The sequence below is a fragment of the Athene noctua genome, unplaced genomic scaffold (genome assembly GCF_965140245.1).
Source record: "Athene noctua unplaced genomic scaffold, bAthNoc1.hap1.1 HAP1_HAP1_scaffold_150, whole genome shotgun sequence".
Taxonomy (NCBI): Eukaryota; Metazoa; Chordata; class Aves; order Strigiformes; family Strigidae; genus Athene; species Athene noctua.
In genome coordinates this window covers 217,587-230,930 of record NW_027437622.1, presented here as the reverse complement: position 1 = coordinate 230,930, position 13,344 = coordinate 217,587, and the positions used below count along the sequence as shown (strand labels likewise).

General features: G+C 62.6%; 1 protein-coding gene across 3 annotated transcripts; it reads right to left on the bottom strand.

Annotated features, from left to right (window-relative positions):
* Positions 1 to 480: 480 nt before the first annotated feature.
* Positions 481 to 12,743, bottom strand: LOC141955239 (kinesin-like protein KIF18B). Of its 3 annotated transcripts, XM_074895165.1 has the most exons (16): positions 12,637 to 12,743; positions 11,636 to 12,036; positions 8,748 to 8,905; positions 8,165 to 8,269; positions 7,781 to 7,891; positions 6,157 to 6,354; positions 5,793 to 5,969; positions 5,328 to 5,402; positions 5,100 to 5,209; positions 4,682 to 4,793; positions 4,328 to 4,443; positions 3,366 to 3,580; positions 2,260 to 2,599; positions 1,413 to 1,508; positions 1,037 to 1,227; positions 482 to 796 (listed from the first exon to the last, which is right to left on the bottom strand). In XM_074895165.1, the coding sequence occupies exons 2-16, from the start codon at positions 11,949 to 11,951 to the stop codon at positions 681 to 683; spliced, it is 2,436 nt and encodes an 811-aa protein (XP_074751266.1). In that variant the 5' UTR covers positions 11,952 to 12,036; positions 12,637 to 12,743; the 3' UTR covers positions 482 to 680. The 3 variants fall into 3 exon arrangements, with proteins under 3 accessions (XP_074751268.1, XP_074751266.1, XP_074751267.1); XM_074895167.1 differs by lacking the exons at positions 11,636 to 12,036; positions 12,637 to 12,743 and adding an exon at positions 9,326 to 9,790 and having other exon boundaries at positions 481 to 796; XM_074895166.1 differs by lacking the exon at positions 8,165 to 8,269.
* Positions 12,744 to 13,344: the final 601 nt, after the last annotated feature.

Here is a 13,344-nt window from a genome sequence, read left to right as displayed (position 1 = left end):
CCCGTGGCCAGACGTGCCCTGGCACGGCAGGAAAGGGGGTCGCAGGGGTGTCGGGGGACAGGTGTGGTCCCCAGGTAGGGATGCGGGGAGCTCTCTGCTGTGCAGGCGGCTGGAGCCAGGAGCCCCCAGCGTCACACGGAGACAGGGATGGTGGCCATGGGGTTGTAGCAGAAACACTTTTCGCCCCGCAAAGCAGCAGCAGCCGGTGCTTGCCGGCACTCTGGGACACGGAGCGAGCGCCCCAGAGCCCCCCTGGCACAGCAGAGGGGGCAGAAGGCACCCACGGGGTCCCGGGGATGATGGGAGATGGGGGAAGCCCCGACAGAGCCCACCCCCACGAGCAAGGGCCTTTTCCAGGCCCGCTCAGACGGGAGCTGCTTCCCCATCCCAGCTCCCTGGGCGAGGGGGAGGCGAGAAGAAACAGCCGCACGTCTCCCCTCTCCCCTCTGGTTGGAAACGAAAAAGGTTTATTAAAAATACATGTTATTTCTTAGTATCATACGACAGGGGACGTAACTGGGACGGTGAACAGGAGGGGGCTGGGGGTGACTGCAGGGGTACAAGAAGGGCTGCAGGAATTGTTGTGTGGCTGCAGGAAGGGTGGGACAGGGCTACGAGAGAAAGGAAGAAGTTTGGCACCTGGGTTGGGACACTGCCGGGGATCCTGGGTGCAGGAGCCATCAGCATAAGAGCTTCATTGGCTGGGGGGTGGGAGCAGGGGGGGCACTGCCCAGGGCCACGAGCTCTTTGGTGGTCCTTCTGCTGCCCTTCCAGGAGAGAGGGCCCGCAGGATGCTCTGAGGATGGAAAGAGGAGGGAAGTGCATTAGGCAGCTGCTGGGTAAAAGCAGCAAACCCAGGTCCCGTCCCCCCCCGCCCCGACAGAGATCCAGGTGCTGCCAGCCCCCTCCTCCTTTCTGCCCCTCCCCAAGCACCCACCAGCCTTCCCCGAGGCTCTGGCTACAGCCAGGAAGCAGCAAACCCCAAAGAGCATCTTCCACCAGCAGCAAACCTCCCAGTTCGAGGTATTTTCCTCACCTGACCCGGAAGGGGGCTGGTCCAGCGCCCGCTTGGTGCCTGCCCTGCCGCAGGGAACGCTCTTGCAGCCCGTGGTGCTGCGGGCAGAGGGTTTCCCCAGGCGCCTGCCCGGGAGCGGAGGGGCGCGGGAGGGCTGCGCAGATCTCGGGGTGCTGCAGCTCTGGAGCCCACCCAGGGTGGGGGGAGCAGCGCTGTGAAGAGAAAGGGGCCGTTTTAAACCCGCGAGGCTCAGGGCGGAGCCCCCCCGCGTCCCCACGTGTCACAGGTGAGGTGGGGCCGACGCAGGCAGGGACGGGGGCTCGAGCCCCAGGCAGCTGCCAGCCCTTGCTGCCTGCGCGGGGCGCTCTGGGGCACGGGGGGCCGGCGGCTGCCTCACCTCTCCACTCGCCTCCGCTTCTGCGCAGGGGCTTTGGAGACCACGGAGGGCCTGGGGATGGAGGAACCCTTCACGGCAGACACCGGGGCACAGGCTCTGCGGCCAAGGAGAAGGGAGTTAGTGCCCGCTCTCGTGAGGCTGCGAGGCAGCCAGGCCAACACCATCCGCCCGCAGGGAACAGGAGTCACAGGAAACCTGCCCGGTTTTGTAGGGGAAAACCGTTCCAAGAGGGGTAAATCCTCAGGAGAGCGGCACAGGAGGCGTCAGCCGCCTGGCTACTGCTGCTCCCTGAGGTGCTCGGGCTGTTCCCCTGGACCTCAGTGTCCCCAGTTCCCTCGGTAGGAACCATTTCCTAGAGCTGCAGGAGGAGACGGGGAGACCTCGGGGTGTCCTGCGTTACCAAGGCCATGCCCATCTCTGCCTTTGGATGCTCTCACAGATTCACAGAGCTTTGGAAAATCCAGAGCCCCTTTGAAGCACCGGCAATAAAGAAACCCAAACTACCAACTAAACAATAAAACGCAAAACCCCAGAGTGTGCAGTCCCAACCCTCGCTCCAACCTCTCTGGGAGCAGAGGTGAGGCCCCACCTGCTTCCCAGCCAGCACGCGGGGCTCCAGAAGGGCCCCAAAGGGAGAAATAGATTTCCTTGGAATGTTTTTTATATCTTTGACAGCGATTCACACACGAGCTCGGACCGCTGGCTGCCTGTCTGCAGGCTGAGTGTTTTCTGCCCAGTCTCCCCCCTTAGCAGAGCTGCAGCGATCCACGGAGGATTCACCCAGACAGCAAGATCGTGGAGGGGGGAGCCCCAAAACCACAGTTAACCCCCCCAGGCCAGCACTTACTGGGGCACGACGGGGCCGTCCTGCTTGTTTAGGTGGCTCTGGACGCTCTCCCAGATGGAGAATTCTGGCAGGCTGGAGGCAGCTGCCTCGGCCACGCTGGGTGAACCACTGCTGTTGGAGACCTCAAAAGTCTCGTTCAGGTTGTGAACGGGCACAGCAGGCAGCGTGCGGCGGTTTTGGGCAGCCGATGACACCGGGGACATGTGACTTGTTGTAGTCCCCCTCCTCTTAATCGGGCCAGGAGCCACCGACGTGGGGCTGCAGGGGGCAGCGAGGTCCTGCAAGCGCTGCACGGTGCCACTCATCCCGGGGGTGCTGGGCACGGCGACAGACACCTGGGCTGAAGGAGCAGAGAAGAAACAGAGTCACCTCCTTGTCTGCAGTTCCCAGGCACCCGCAAAGCCCGGGGCATCCCCCTCACAGCCCCCCGTCACAGCTCGGCGGAGGTCAGCCCAGCGAGCCCTACAGCAGCCGTTTGCCAGCGGGTGTTTCCATCCAACCACCTTAAACCGAGAGGAAAAGAGCCAGCACAACTAATCCTAAAGGCATCAGGCTGGGCCCAAAGCAAGTGCCCTGCGGCAACGCCCGGTCTGTGCCCGGAACACAGGGTCTGCAGCGCCCACGGCTTCGCTATGGGCATCGTGCATCGGCCCTGAGGATGAGGAGGGAGAGCTCAGCCCTGGTCAGATGCAGGCTGCCGGCTGGGAGGCTACAGCCAGGCTGGCTGGGACAAATGTTCCATGGAGGAGTAAACAAGAGGAGGACAAATGAGGATCAGAACTGCTGTTTTGGTCTCCAGGAGCAGAAATATCCCTCACATTTATGCTGACTCGCACACACATGCTGAGCTCCCCGGAGACAAGGGCTGCTCCTGGCTCCGGCCGTGCCCCGGGCTCCCGGCGGTGCTGGCCAGCCCCAGTCGCTCTACAAAGCGAGGCTGCAGCCGCTCTGGGCAGAACCCGCTGGGTGCCACGTCAGGAGGAGTCAGGAGAAACTCATCTCCCTGCCCTGTGCCCACAGCTGGGAGCTGCCCCCCCGCCACCGGCTCCTCCAGCGCACACCGAGACAAAAGAGAGGGGGCAGCACCGACGGCCCCAGCTTCTCACCCTCACAGCCCTGCTGCATCCTCTGGGCAGGGCTGGCCCCGCCGATCTCTGCGGCTCCCTTTGCAGACGTGGCTTGCTCCCCGCTTACACCAGCCTCCTGACTGACCAGGCGCTCCAGGTCCTCAAATTCGGAGACCATGGCAGGAGTGAGGAGGGCGGCAGCCTTCAGGAGGGCGTATTGCTTTCGGGCAACGTTCAGGACGGCAGCCAGGAGCCTGGGACAGAGAGAGACAGACCCAAGAACCAGTTAGCAGGCGAGCGTGAGCCAGCGTCACCAGTAACGGAGGCCCAGCAGCACCAGCGTCACCTCTGAGACACCTCCTTGGGCGGGGCAGAGCCTGTTAGCAGAGTTTTGGGGCAAGAGAGGCAAACTGAAGTCGAGAGATACCCAAGTTGTAAATCTCTTCCTGGACAACCCGAGCTGTGAGTTGTGTGTTTACCTGTTAGTTACAGGGACAAAACGGCACCTGCAGGCTCTGCCGGGCTTCAGACACTTGTCAGCTCCGGCAGAGGCAGACAGATCCAGGCACACGTCAAGGCCAGCCTCCCTCAAGAGGCCTTTCCAAAGAGGTTCATTCTGCCAAGATGCTTGGGGCAGAGACATCAGCAGATGGTGCCACGGGAGCCCTGCCAGGGCAGGGCCCGGGGGAGCAGCGGCAAGAGGAAAGACTTCGCAGAGGTAATTTCAGGACTAACAACGCGCACTTAAGGCTCACACGGTGGCTGTGCCTGGAAACCTTCACTGCTGCATTTCCAGGAGAGACTATCCCATGGGATTAGATCTCCAGGAGCCAAATCCCTTATTTTACAGGGCCGGCTGTCATCTGCAGACAAAGACCTGGTCCCACGTCCTTCTGGACAGCCCTTAGGATGGCTACAGGATGCAACAGGAGGGTGGGCAGCCCGTCCTCCGCAGGCAAACATGAGGAAGCAACATGTGGGAACGACACGAGGACACTCACGTCTCTGCCCGGCTGCCAGACAACCCCTGCAGAAGGCACCTTGGTGTCTTCCCTTCCAGCTGGACGTCTGTCTGGTGGGCTGCTCTGGGGCTGCTGGGAGGCCTTTCCTCTGGAGCCTGGAGCAATCACCCAAAAGCGCAGCATTAGCCCATCTCTGAGCTGAGTTTGTTCCCCAAATTCCCCGTTAGCTGGGAAGTTAAGGGGTTTTGCCAGCAGTCCACAGCCCCCCACACGCTGAGCCAGGAGCCCGTGGACCGGGTGAGTTCCTGCCCTCTCCCAGCGCGCCCAGGGTACCCCACGAGGGTATGTGAGCCCCCCACCAGGCCCCACTCATCACAGCACCCCTTCTCTCACCTCCTCCTCCAGCTCCATTGGCATCCCAACAGACTGTCCAGCTCCCAGCTCCTGCTGCTCTCCATCACTCCCCCTCTGAGCCACGCTGGTCTGTGGGACAGCTTCCTCCAACCTGCAGAAGGCAGAGAAGCAGCCACTGAGCCAGAGAAGATCCTCTGGGGAAGCTGTCACTTTGCCCAAGAAGTTTTGGGATGGATCAAGGAGAAGAGGATTAGGCCTTTGCAGCCCAGCTTTGTGCACTGTGCTCTGCCACGCTCATAACTGCCCCCGAGCCCAGTCGAGGTGACGTGCACACCAGTAAAGAAGCTCCTCTGCTTTCTAATGGACACCTGGGCTCTGACCAGCACTAAAACCCCACAGGCTCGGGGCACACCAGGAGGTCCCACCAAGCTCTGTCCCTGCTCCCCACCAGCCTCACCTGGGCAGCCCCTCTGGGAAGCCGGAGGGAGCCAGCGGCGCCAGAGCCTGGTTCTGTGACTCCCGGGCAGCGTCCTCATAGACCCGGAGCTTCGCCCGCAGATCTGCCACCTGCGAGGAAGGATCAGCTCTTGCTCAGATGGTTTCACGAGCCCAGGAGCTCAGAGCTCCACGTCCCCAGCAAACCACAGCTAAAGCGAGAGCCCTCCCCTCCCCGCCAGCATCTCACCTCCGCTCTCAGCCGCTCGCAGGTGACGGCGTATTTACTAACGTGGCCGTCAGAGCTGGTCACGTTGCTCTTCAGCTGCAGAGACAGGGCCAAGGCAGAGGTTAAAGCAGCACTGGGGCTGCACGTACCTCTCTCCCAGTGCTGGAGCTGCTCAGCCTCCTCCAGGCTCCCCAGGGAGCCCCAGGGTGGCTGCAGTGGACAGGAGCTGCGCTCAGGGACCTGCTGCCGCAGTCACAAGCCTTTCTGGGTGCTGGGCTGAGGAGCTTTACACGAAGACAGGGCACACACTGTCTGCAGCTTCATCCGCTGCTGTCTGCCCAGAGCGGCACCCCCAGGGCTGGAAAACTCAAGCTGGATAAGGGAGGCACCCACTAACCTCCCCCCCCACAAACCAGGCTCCTTCCCAGCCATCCCCAGCCGCTCCCAAACACAGAGCAGATCACCGCCGCAACGCCAGATCCTCACCGACACCTTGATCTCCTTGGCCCGGCCGGCGTACTTGAGGGTGTTGTAGGTGTCCTCGTAGGCCAGGACGGAGGGACTCACGGCGGCGATCATGATGGTGCGGCAGTGGCCGCCGATGGAGTCCTTCAGCAGGCGTGTGAGCTTGCTGTCCCGGTACGGGATGTGGCTTTTCCTGCTCTGTACCGAGAGATCAAGGCTCTGCTCAGCTCCAAATCTGTGCCGCAAGGGCGCGGCCACCCTCATCCCACGGCACCTCTCGGAGCCCAGCCCAGGCTGCCACCCTCACCGCGCGGGCAGAACCATCCCCGGAGGACACCGCGCTCACCCGCCCACCCCGGCGGGGCCACGCGAGGAGCAGCGTTACCTTTGCCTCAGCCAAGGCGTTGATGACGTTGATGAGGGCCAGCAGCGAGCGGTTGATGTTGGCGCCCTCCCGGAGCCGCTCTCCCTTGGTGTTGGCGACCGAAGCTCGCTCCGAGCCTGCCAGGTCGATCAGGCTCATCTTGGCCACTCGCAGGTCGCCAGCGAGGCCGCCAGTGCAGTCCTGCTGCTTCACGTAGATCTGCGAGGACAGAGGTGGGTGAGGCTGCAGCTCCACCAGGCTCGTGGGGCTGCTGGTTGGAGCCAGCATCACCGGTTTCAATGTTTGTGAAACGATGGCGGAGCGGATCACGCAGGCGTGAGATCGAGCGGCAGGAAAGGAGGGGCCCGGCATGCTGAGAAGACAAGCAAAAACTCGGCGATGACTTGAGCAGCAAAGCCACGGAAGGGATCTCGCAAGACGGGACAGAGCTGCGGAAAATAATCTGGTCGTGTCCCCGAAGGGCAACACCCCAACCCAAAGCCCTGGCATCATCCAGGATGTGCTCATGCACGGTGGCAGCCCCAGCCCTGACTCCGACTGTGGGTTTTTCCAGAAATCTCAGATGCCAGTGGGGGCTGCAAGCCCCCAGACACAGCCTCGCAGTGCCCCAGGGAGGCATCCAAGCAGGGCTGGCGGTGCCCAGCCCAGTTCCCAGCTGGTGCAGGCGAGGAGGGACACAGCCACTGAGACTCACCCACAGCACTGCTCCGTAACTTCCCCTTCAGCATCTCTCAAGATCTCCCAGGAGGAGCAAACACTTCCCCCACCGCCCTGGAACCCCCTCAGCCCCCCAGGAGCGGCTCCTGCATGGCCTGGAGGTGCCACAGAGATAGATGCTGGAGGCTGGTAACCGATCCTGCATCCTCACCAGACTGTGGTTTGCCTGCCGGGCAGGGCAGAGTTCCAGCACAGCTCATGGATTCACGGCAGGCGGGAATCCAGCACCCAGTGACAAGCCCGGCTGGGAAAGCATCCAGACACCTGGACTTCCCCCTGCAAGCAGCAACGGGCAAGGCACCAGGTTCAGAATGAAATTGCAGTCAGAGCCCTCTGTCTCCCCACGCAGCCGTGACGGCCCTGCTAATTCGGGGAAGGGCCTGGCTGGAATTGAAATCAACTGGCAGGTTTGTGTAGGAGAGCACCGAGAAACCGGGGAGCAAATTCACAGAGCCCCGGGGGAGCGGAATTCCCGGCTCAGAGCCGGGGGAGACACGACGGAGCAGACTGCCTGCCTGCGGCACCTGGGGGGAGGCACAAGCAGGAGCCAGCGATACGCGGCCCCTTTGCTCTGAGGAAGGTTTTAGGTGCAGCTCCCACACGCTGAGTTGACAAGAGACAAAAGCACAAAGGGAAATTTCAGCCCTTGGGACCCCTAACACCAAGCTGGGAGTCTGGGGCTGTCTGGGAGACGTGGCCACCAGCGTGACCAGTGTGTGCTGTCCTGCTGCAGCGCTGGCTACTGGCCTGCCCAGACCCACACCTCTCTTCTCAGGGCCAGGACCCACCGATTTTTCCTGTGGCACAGCAGGAGCAGGGGCAGGAACCCCGGGTCCTGGCACAGGCTGGCTCCCTCGCCCCCTTCTCAGCACAAATCCCGAGCGACACTGCAACCCGCAGCCCTCACCTGGAAGATGGCGTGCGAGCGGGAGGAGGTGCTGTTGGCGTCGGTGGGATGCTGCGTCCGGTTCCTGTTGCCGTTGGCCAACATCTCCAGCAGCTGCTCTGCCGACGCGGGCTGGGAGAGAACGGGCAGAGGGCGGGCGTCAGCGCAGCCCGTACGCAAGCACCGAGACAACCCAGCACCCAGCAGCCACGGCGGCGTAGGCTGAGGCATCCTGCAGCTCCGCGGGGCTCCTCTCATCTCAGGGTGGCGTTTGCTGTCCGCCAGGAGCCGCGCAGATGGCACCCCCGCGCCCTCACACCCCCCACGGCCCCGGGACACGCATCCGCTGTCAGAACTGGTGCAGGCGCAGCGGTGCCCAGACCTTGTGCCCATTTCTCTACCCACCTGGTGGAAGGAGAGACCCTGAACCACGACTCCTTTCTCAGGATCCTCCCGGATGGCCAGAGGGCCCTTGGGCTCCAGCAGGTCATGAATCTGTTCGTTGTACACCTGGAGCAGGGAACGCCACGGAAGGCTGAGGTTTGGTTACCCAACGGGGAGCAGGGAGAGGAACTTTGTGCCCCAGTGTCACGCACAACCTGGTGTCCCCCCGATGCCACCTCTGGGGCCTCGTTACACCAAGAGCAGCTGAGGGGGCTCTCAATGCAGAGGAGAGCTTGGGAGGGCTTCACTGGCAAGTCACCGCGCCACCACTCCTCCAAAGCCAGGAAGCCCTCGTCGCTCGGGGACCACGGCAAGGAGCAGAAAATGCCCCAGGCTCCAGGTGGGAGAAACCAGCAGCACCAGTTCTCCAAACTGGGTGGGTGAGCCTGCTTCCAGCCAAGCTCTAAGGCTGCCCTGGGGACACCGGGCACAGCTGTCAGTGCAGCGGGTACCCTGAGTGTGGCACTGCAGGGTCTGGATCAACCCCAGGTCCCAGTCACGGTGACCCGGAGGCAGGAGGGGACCCGGCTCGGACGCGGCGTACCTCCTGGTAGGAGACGAGCACCTCACAGCTCTTCTCCTCTTTCCTGGCCTCGATCCTCTTGTACAGCTCCACCATGGTGAGGTACATGATGCCAGGGCTTTCCTCCGAGCCCAGCATGGTGTAGGTTTTCCCTGCTCCTGTCGCACCGTAGGCAAACACTGGGAAGAGAAAGGGTGGAGGGTTGCAACGATCGTTAATTAACAGGAGCGGCGGAAAGTGCACTCCTTGCCGGAGAGGAGAGCTTCCCGCAGCAACCCCTGCGGCGGGGGCTGCTCACAGCCTTTGCAGAGAGAAGCCAAAGCCAATTCCCCTCCGCGTTTGCCACTCGACCCCTCAGTGCAGTTTTTTTTCTCACTGCAGCCTCTCTCATTTAGCAGAGACAGAACGAGTCCCCAAACCATCACGTGCTTGGATGCTCCAGTCACCCCTGAACCTTCTTTTTAACAAGCCGAGCAGCCCCATTCCCCCACCTCTCCCCAGAAGGCGTTTCTTCTTCCAGACCTGGTAATTCATCTCACCCCCCCACCCCCCCTTTCAACACTCTTTGAAGCGTCACCATCAGAGCAGGACACACTAACCCAGAGAGCCTCAGCCCGTCCCCCCAATAGCAGCACTCGGGGCTTGGCAACTCTCGTTTGAGGATCCTGGAGTTATTTTATGCAGATAGAGACACGAGACGTGCCTGCCAGGTGGGCACAGTGACAGAGGCAGCCTTCAGCAGCTCTCAGAGCATGCCGGAGAGCCAGGAATAGCATCCTCCGGTCCCAGTGCCCGGCCCGGCACATGATTAGACAGGAGAGCAGCCTCTCCCGCACGGTGCTGCCTCACACAAGTGATGTGCTCGTTAAGCCGCTCGTCTGCTGACAGCCTGCCAACAGCACGGGGGGCTGCGGCGGCAGGCGAGGAGCTTTCAGACCCAGCAAGGAGCTTTCAGACCTGGCTTTACAGAGCTGCCAGCCTGCGGCATGCTCACAAGGGGCACGGCAAACCCCAAAGCACCCCAAGATGTGTCTGCTTCACCCCAGATCCCGCTCCCAAACCCAGCATCCTCCCAAAGCTCTGCCCCTCACCGCGATTTGGGCTGCGAAGGGATGGCAAAAGCAAGGGGCTCTTTGCGCCACAGATCCACCTGATTTCTCGCCATCCTTCCCACCCTAGCAGAGCGGAGAGCATGTCATCCTTGTCCCTCAGAATGCCTGGAAAGCACCTGCCCAGCCTCATTTCTGCCCCAACGCCCACCTCCATCCCCTCCAGCACCGCTGTGGCCCCCAGCATCACAGAACCACAGCACACCCAGGCTGTGAGGAACCTGGAGAGATCATCTGGTCTGAGCTTTTGTGGGAAGGGGAGCCCAGATGAGATCATCGTGCACCCTGTCCAATGGCATCTTGAACACCCCCAGCCCTTGGGACTCCACTATGCCCCTGGGGAGGCTGTGCCAGTGAATGTTCTCACTGTAAAAAATGTCTTCTACTGAGATGAAACCTCTCCTGGTTCAACATGTCCCTGCTGCCCCTTGTCTTCAACTTGTGACCAGAGAGCCCCCATCCTCTCCAAAGCTGCCCTTTAAGTCCTCAAAAACGGATGAGGTTCGCCCCGGACTCTTCTCCTCTCCAGGGAGAAGAGACCCATCTCCTTCAGTCTCCCCTCTCTGTCCAGCCCTTGGCTCATCTCTGGGGCCCTCCTTTGGAAATCCTCAACTCTACCTGCATCCAGTCTACCTACATCTCTGTCTGAGCTAGAAATGTCCCTGCAGATGCAGCCCCAGACCCAACTTGGGAGACTTTGCACTCCTCTGTCTTCATCCTCCCACTGTTCCTGCTTTTCCAGCCCAGCCAGGTCCCTCCTCACCATTTCCTCCCCACAAATCCTTTTCCCCCTGGAGCCCTGCGTCCAGCTCTGGGGTCCCCAGCACAGGACAGACATGGACCTGTGGGAGCGGGGCCAGAGGCCACGGGAACGGTCTGAGGGCTGGGACAGCGCTGCTGCGGGGAGAGGCTGAGAGCTGGGGGTGCTCAGCCTGGAGAGGAGGAGGCTCGGGGAGACCTTACTGAGGCCTCTCAATGTATAGAAAGAGGCTTGTAGGAAAGTCGGAGAAAGACTTTTTACCAGGGCCTGCAGTGACAGGACAAGGGGCAACGGCTTTTAACTGACAGAGGGCAGGTTTAGACTGGACGTAAGGCAGGAATTCTTCCCTGTGAGGGCGGTGAGGCCCTGGCACAGGCTGCCCAGAGAAGCTGTGGCTGCCCCCCCCCGGCAGGGTTCAAGGCCAGGTTGGACGGGGCTTTGGACAACCAGATTTAGTGACACATGTCCCTGCCCATCGCAGGAGGGTTGGACTGGATTATCTTTCAAGGTTCCTTCCAACCCAAACCATCCTGTGACTCCGGAAGTTGCTCTTATTCAGGTTTTGCTTCTCCTCATTGCTCCCCAGGGGGAGATTCGACATTTCCATGTCAGGATCGTCCCTGTCCCGATCACACTCACAGTCACACCAGCTTGGTGCCAGCACCAAGTTTCAGGCTGCATGTTTGCGTGTTGCTGTTGTGTACCCTCATATCCCCAGCTGCTTAGGGCTTCCACAATAAATGAACAGCTCCACTGAGTCCACCCTGCCTGGGAGCAGATGGGACAGGAGCTCCTGCAAGGATTTTAGAAGTTTTTCTTTGCAGAAGGGGCTGTTGGGCGTTGGAATGGGCTGCCCAGGGCAGGGGGGGAGTCCCTATCCCTAGAGGGGTTGAAGAGTCGGGCTGAGCCAGCACTGAGGGATCTGGTGGAGTCGGGAACGGTCAGTGTGAAGTTTGTGGTTGGACAGGAGGAGCTTCAAGATCTTTATTATCCTGGATTATTCTGGGTTTCTGATCAAAGGAGGACCCTCCGGGTCTTACCGGAGCAGTTGTAGCCATTGAGGACGCTGTCCAACAACGCGTGGGTGGTGTGCTGGAACACCTCCTCCTGCGTGGCCCCCTCCCCAAAAACTCGGTCAAAGACAAACTTCAGGTCCTTGCTGTGGTGCTTGGGCCCGTGAGTGGGCAGCACACTGCTGGGGGGGCCACTGTGCTCTTCAGGGTTGAAGACGAGGATGTGCTGGTCAACGACATGCAGGACGGGGCGTGCGGCCCGCTCTCGCTCACAGGAAGCGCGGGGCCGCACACGCACCACAACAGCCACAGAGCCCTCCTGGGGCGGGGGCCCCAGCATCATGGTGACAGGGGGGTGCTGCGATGGGGGCGCGGCACTGCCTGGAGAACAACGGCACCGGGCTCCAACGTCCCAAGGGCCTCACGCACTGTGGGGGGGGGGGGGGGGAATGGGTCAGCTGAGGCTGAGGGGGTGGAGGGGAGCCCACAGCTGGGCAAGGCCTCGCACCCCCTCCCTGTCCTGAGCCCCGCTGGTGCCCCCAGAGCTGCCGTTAACACCCGCCCACGGCCCGACCCCTTCAGCCCCGTCCCCCCCGGCCTACACCCCCCTCTGGTCCCTGCAGCCCCTCTCACGGCCCCACACCCCCTTCAGGCCCCCACAACCCCCTCCCACAGCCCTGCCCGCCCCCTCCAGGGACGCCGTCCCACCCCCTCCCCTTCGGGCCTCTGTAGCCCGCCCCCCCCTCCACGCTGCCACCTTCGAGCCCCCCCAGCCTCCCTCGGGCCCCTCGTTCTGCCCACCCAAGGCCCTTCCTAAGGCCCCCGGCCCCCCACACCGCCTCCCCCGGCCCCGCAGGCACTCCCAGCCCTCCCCACCCCTCCGAGCCCCGGCCCGCCCACCCCAGGGCCCCAGACCCGCCCCCAGGGCCCCAGACCTGCCCCCAGGGCCCCCGACCTGCCCCCAGGGCCCCAGACCTGCCCCCCGCGCTCCCGCTCCTCCCCCCCGCGCACCCAACGCCTCAACGGACCCTCCCGCCGCTCCGCTGCCAACGGCCGCGCAGGCCCCGCCCTCGCTCCTCATTGGCCGCTCTTCACGCCCTCGCTCCTCATTGGCCGATCTTCACGCCCTCGCTCCTCATTGGCCGCTCTTCCCGCCTCGCCCTCCCATTGGCTGTCCGCCCGGCGCGCTGCACCATGGGAGCGGTAGTCCCGCGGCCCCGACCTGGCCGCCATCTTTCCCCCTTCCCGGTCGCCGTCCCGGCCGTGGCGGCCCCCTGCGGCCGGGAGAACCGGCGGCCCGAGCGCTGTCCAGCGGAGAGAGCCCAGCCAAGGGCCCGGCAGGGCTGAGGGGCGCGGGGTCGCCGCCTGCTGCCTGCCACAGCGAGCCGCAGCGGCAGCCTTCTCCTCCCAGCTCCGAGCTGACAGCCCCGGCCCTGAGCAGCTCCCGCTGCCCGGCCGCTGCTGCTCCCGGGGAATTGGTGCTGAGAAACGAGCCCCGGTACCGCCGGGGGACACCCACCCACCCGTGCACCCTGTCCCCAGGGCCACCCAGGGGGCCCCAGCGGCTCCTGTCCTCTGACCCCACCGCAGGGGCTCATCGAATTGGGCGGCGTCCTGCTGATACAAGGAAATGATCCCGTGCTTTGAAACTGATTTACTTATAACAGCTTAGAGCAACTTAAAATAATTTCTGAATATTGCTTAAGAATCCTGCTTGCCCTGACTGTTCTGTTGAA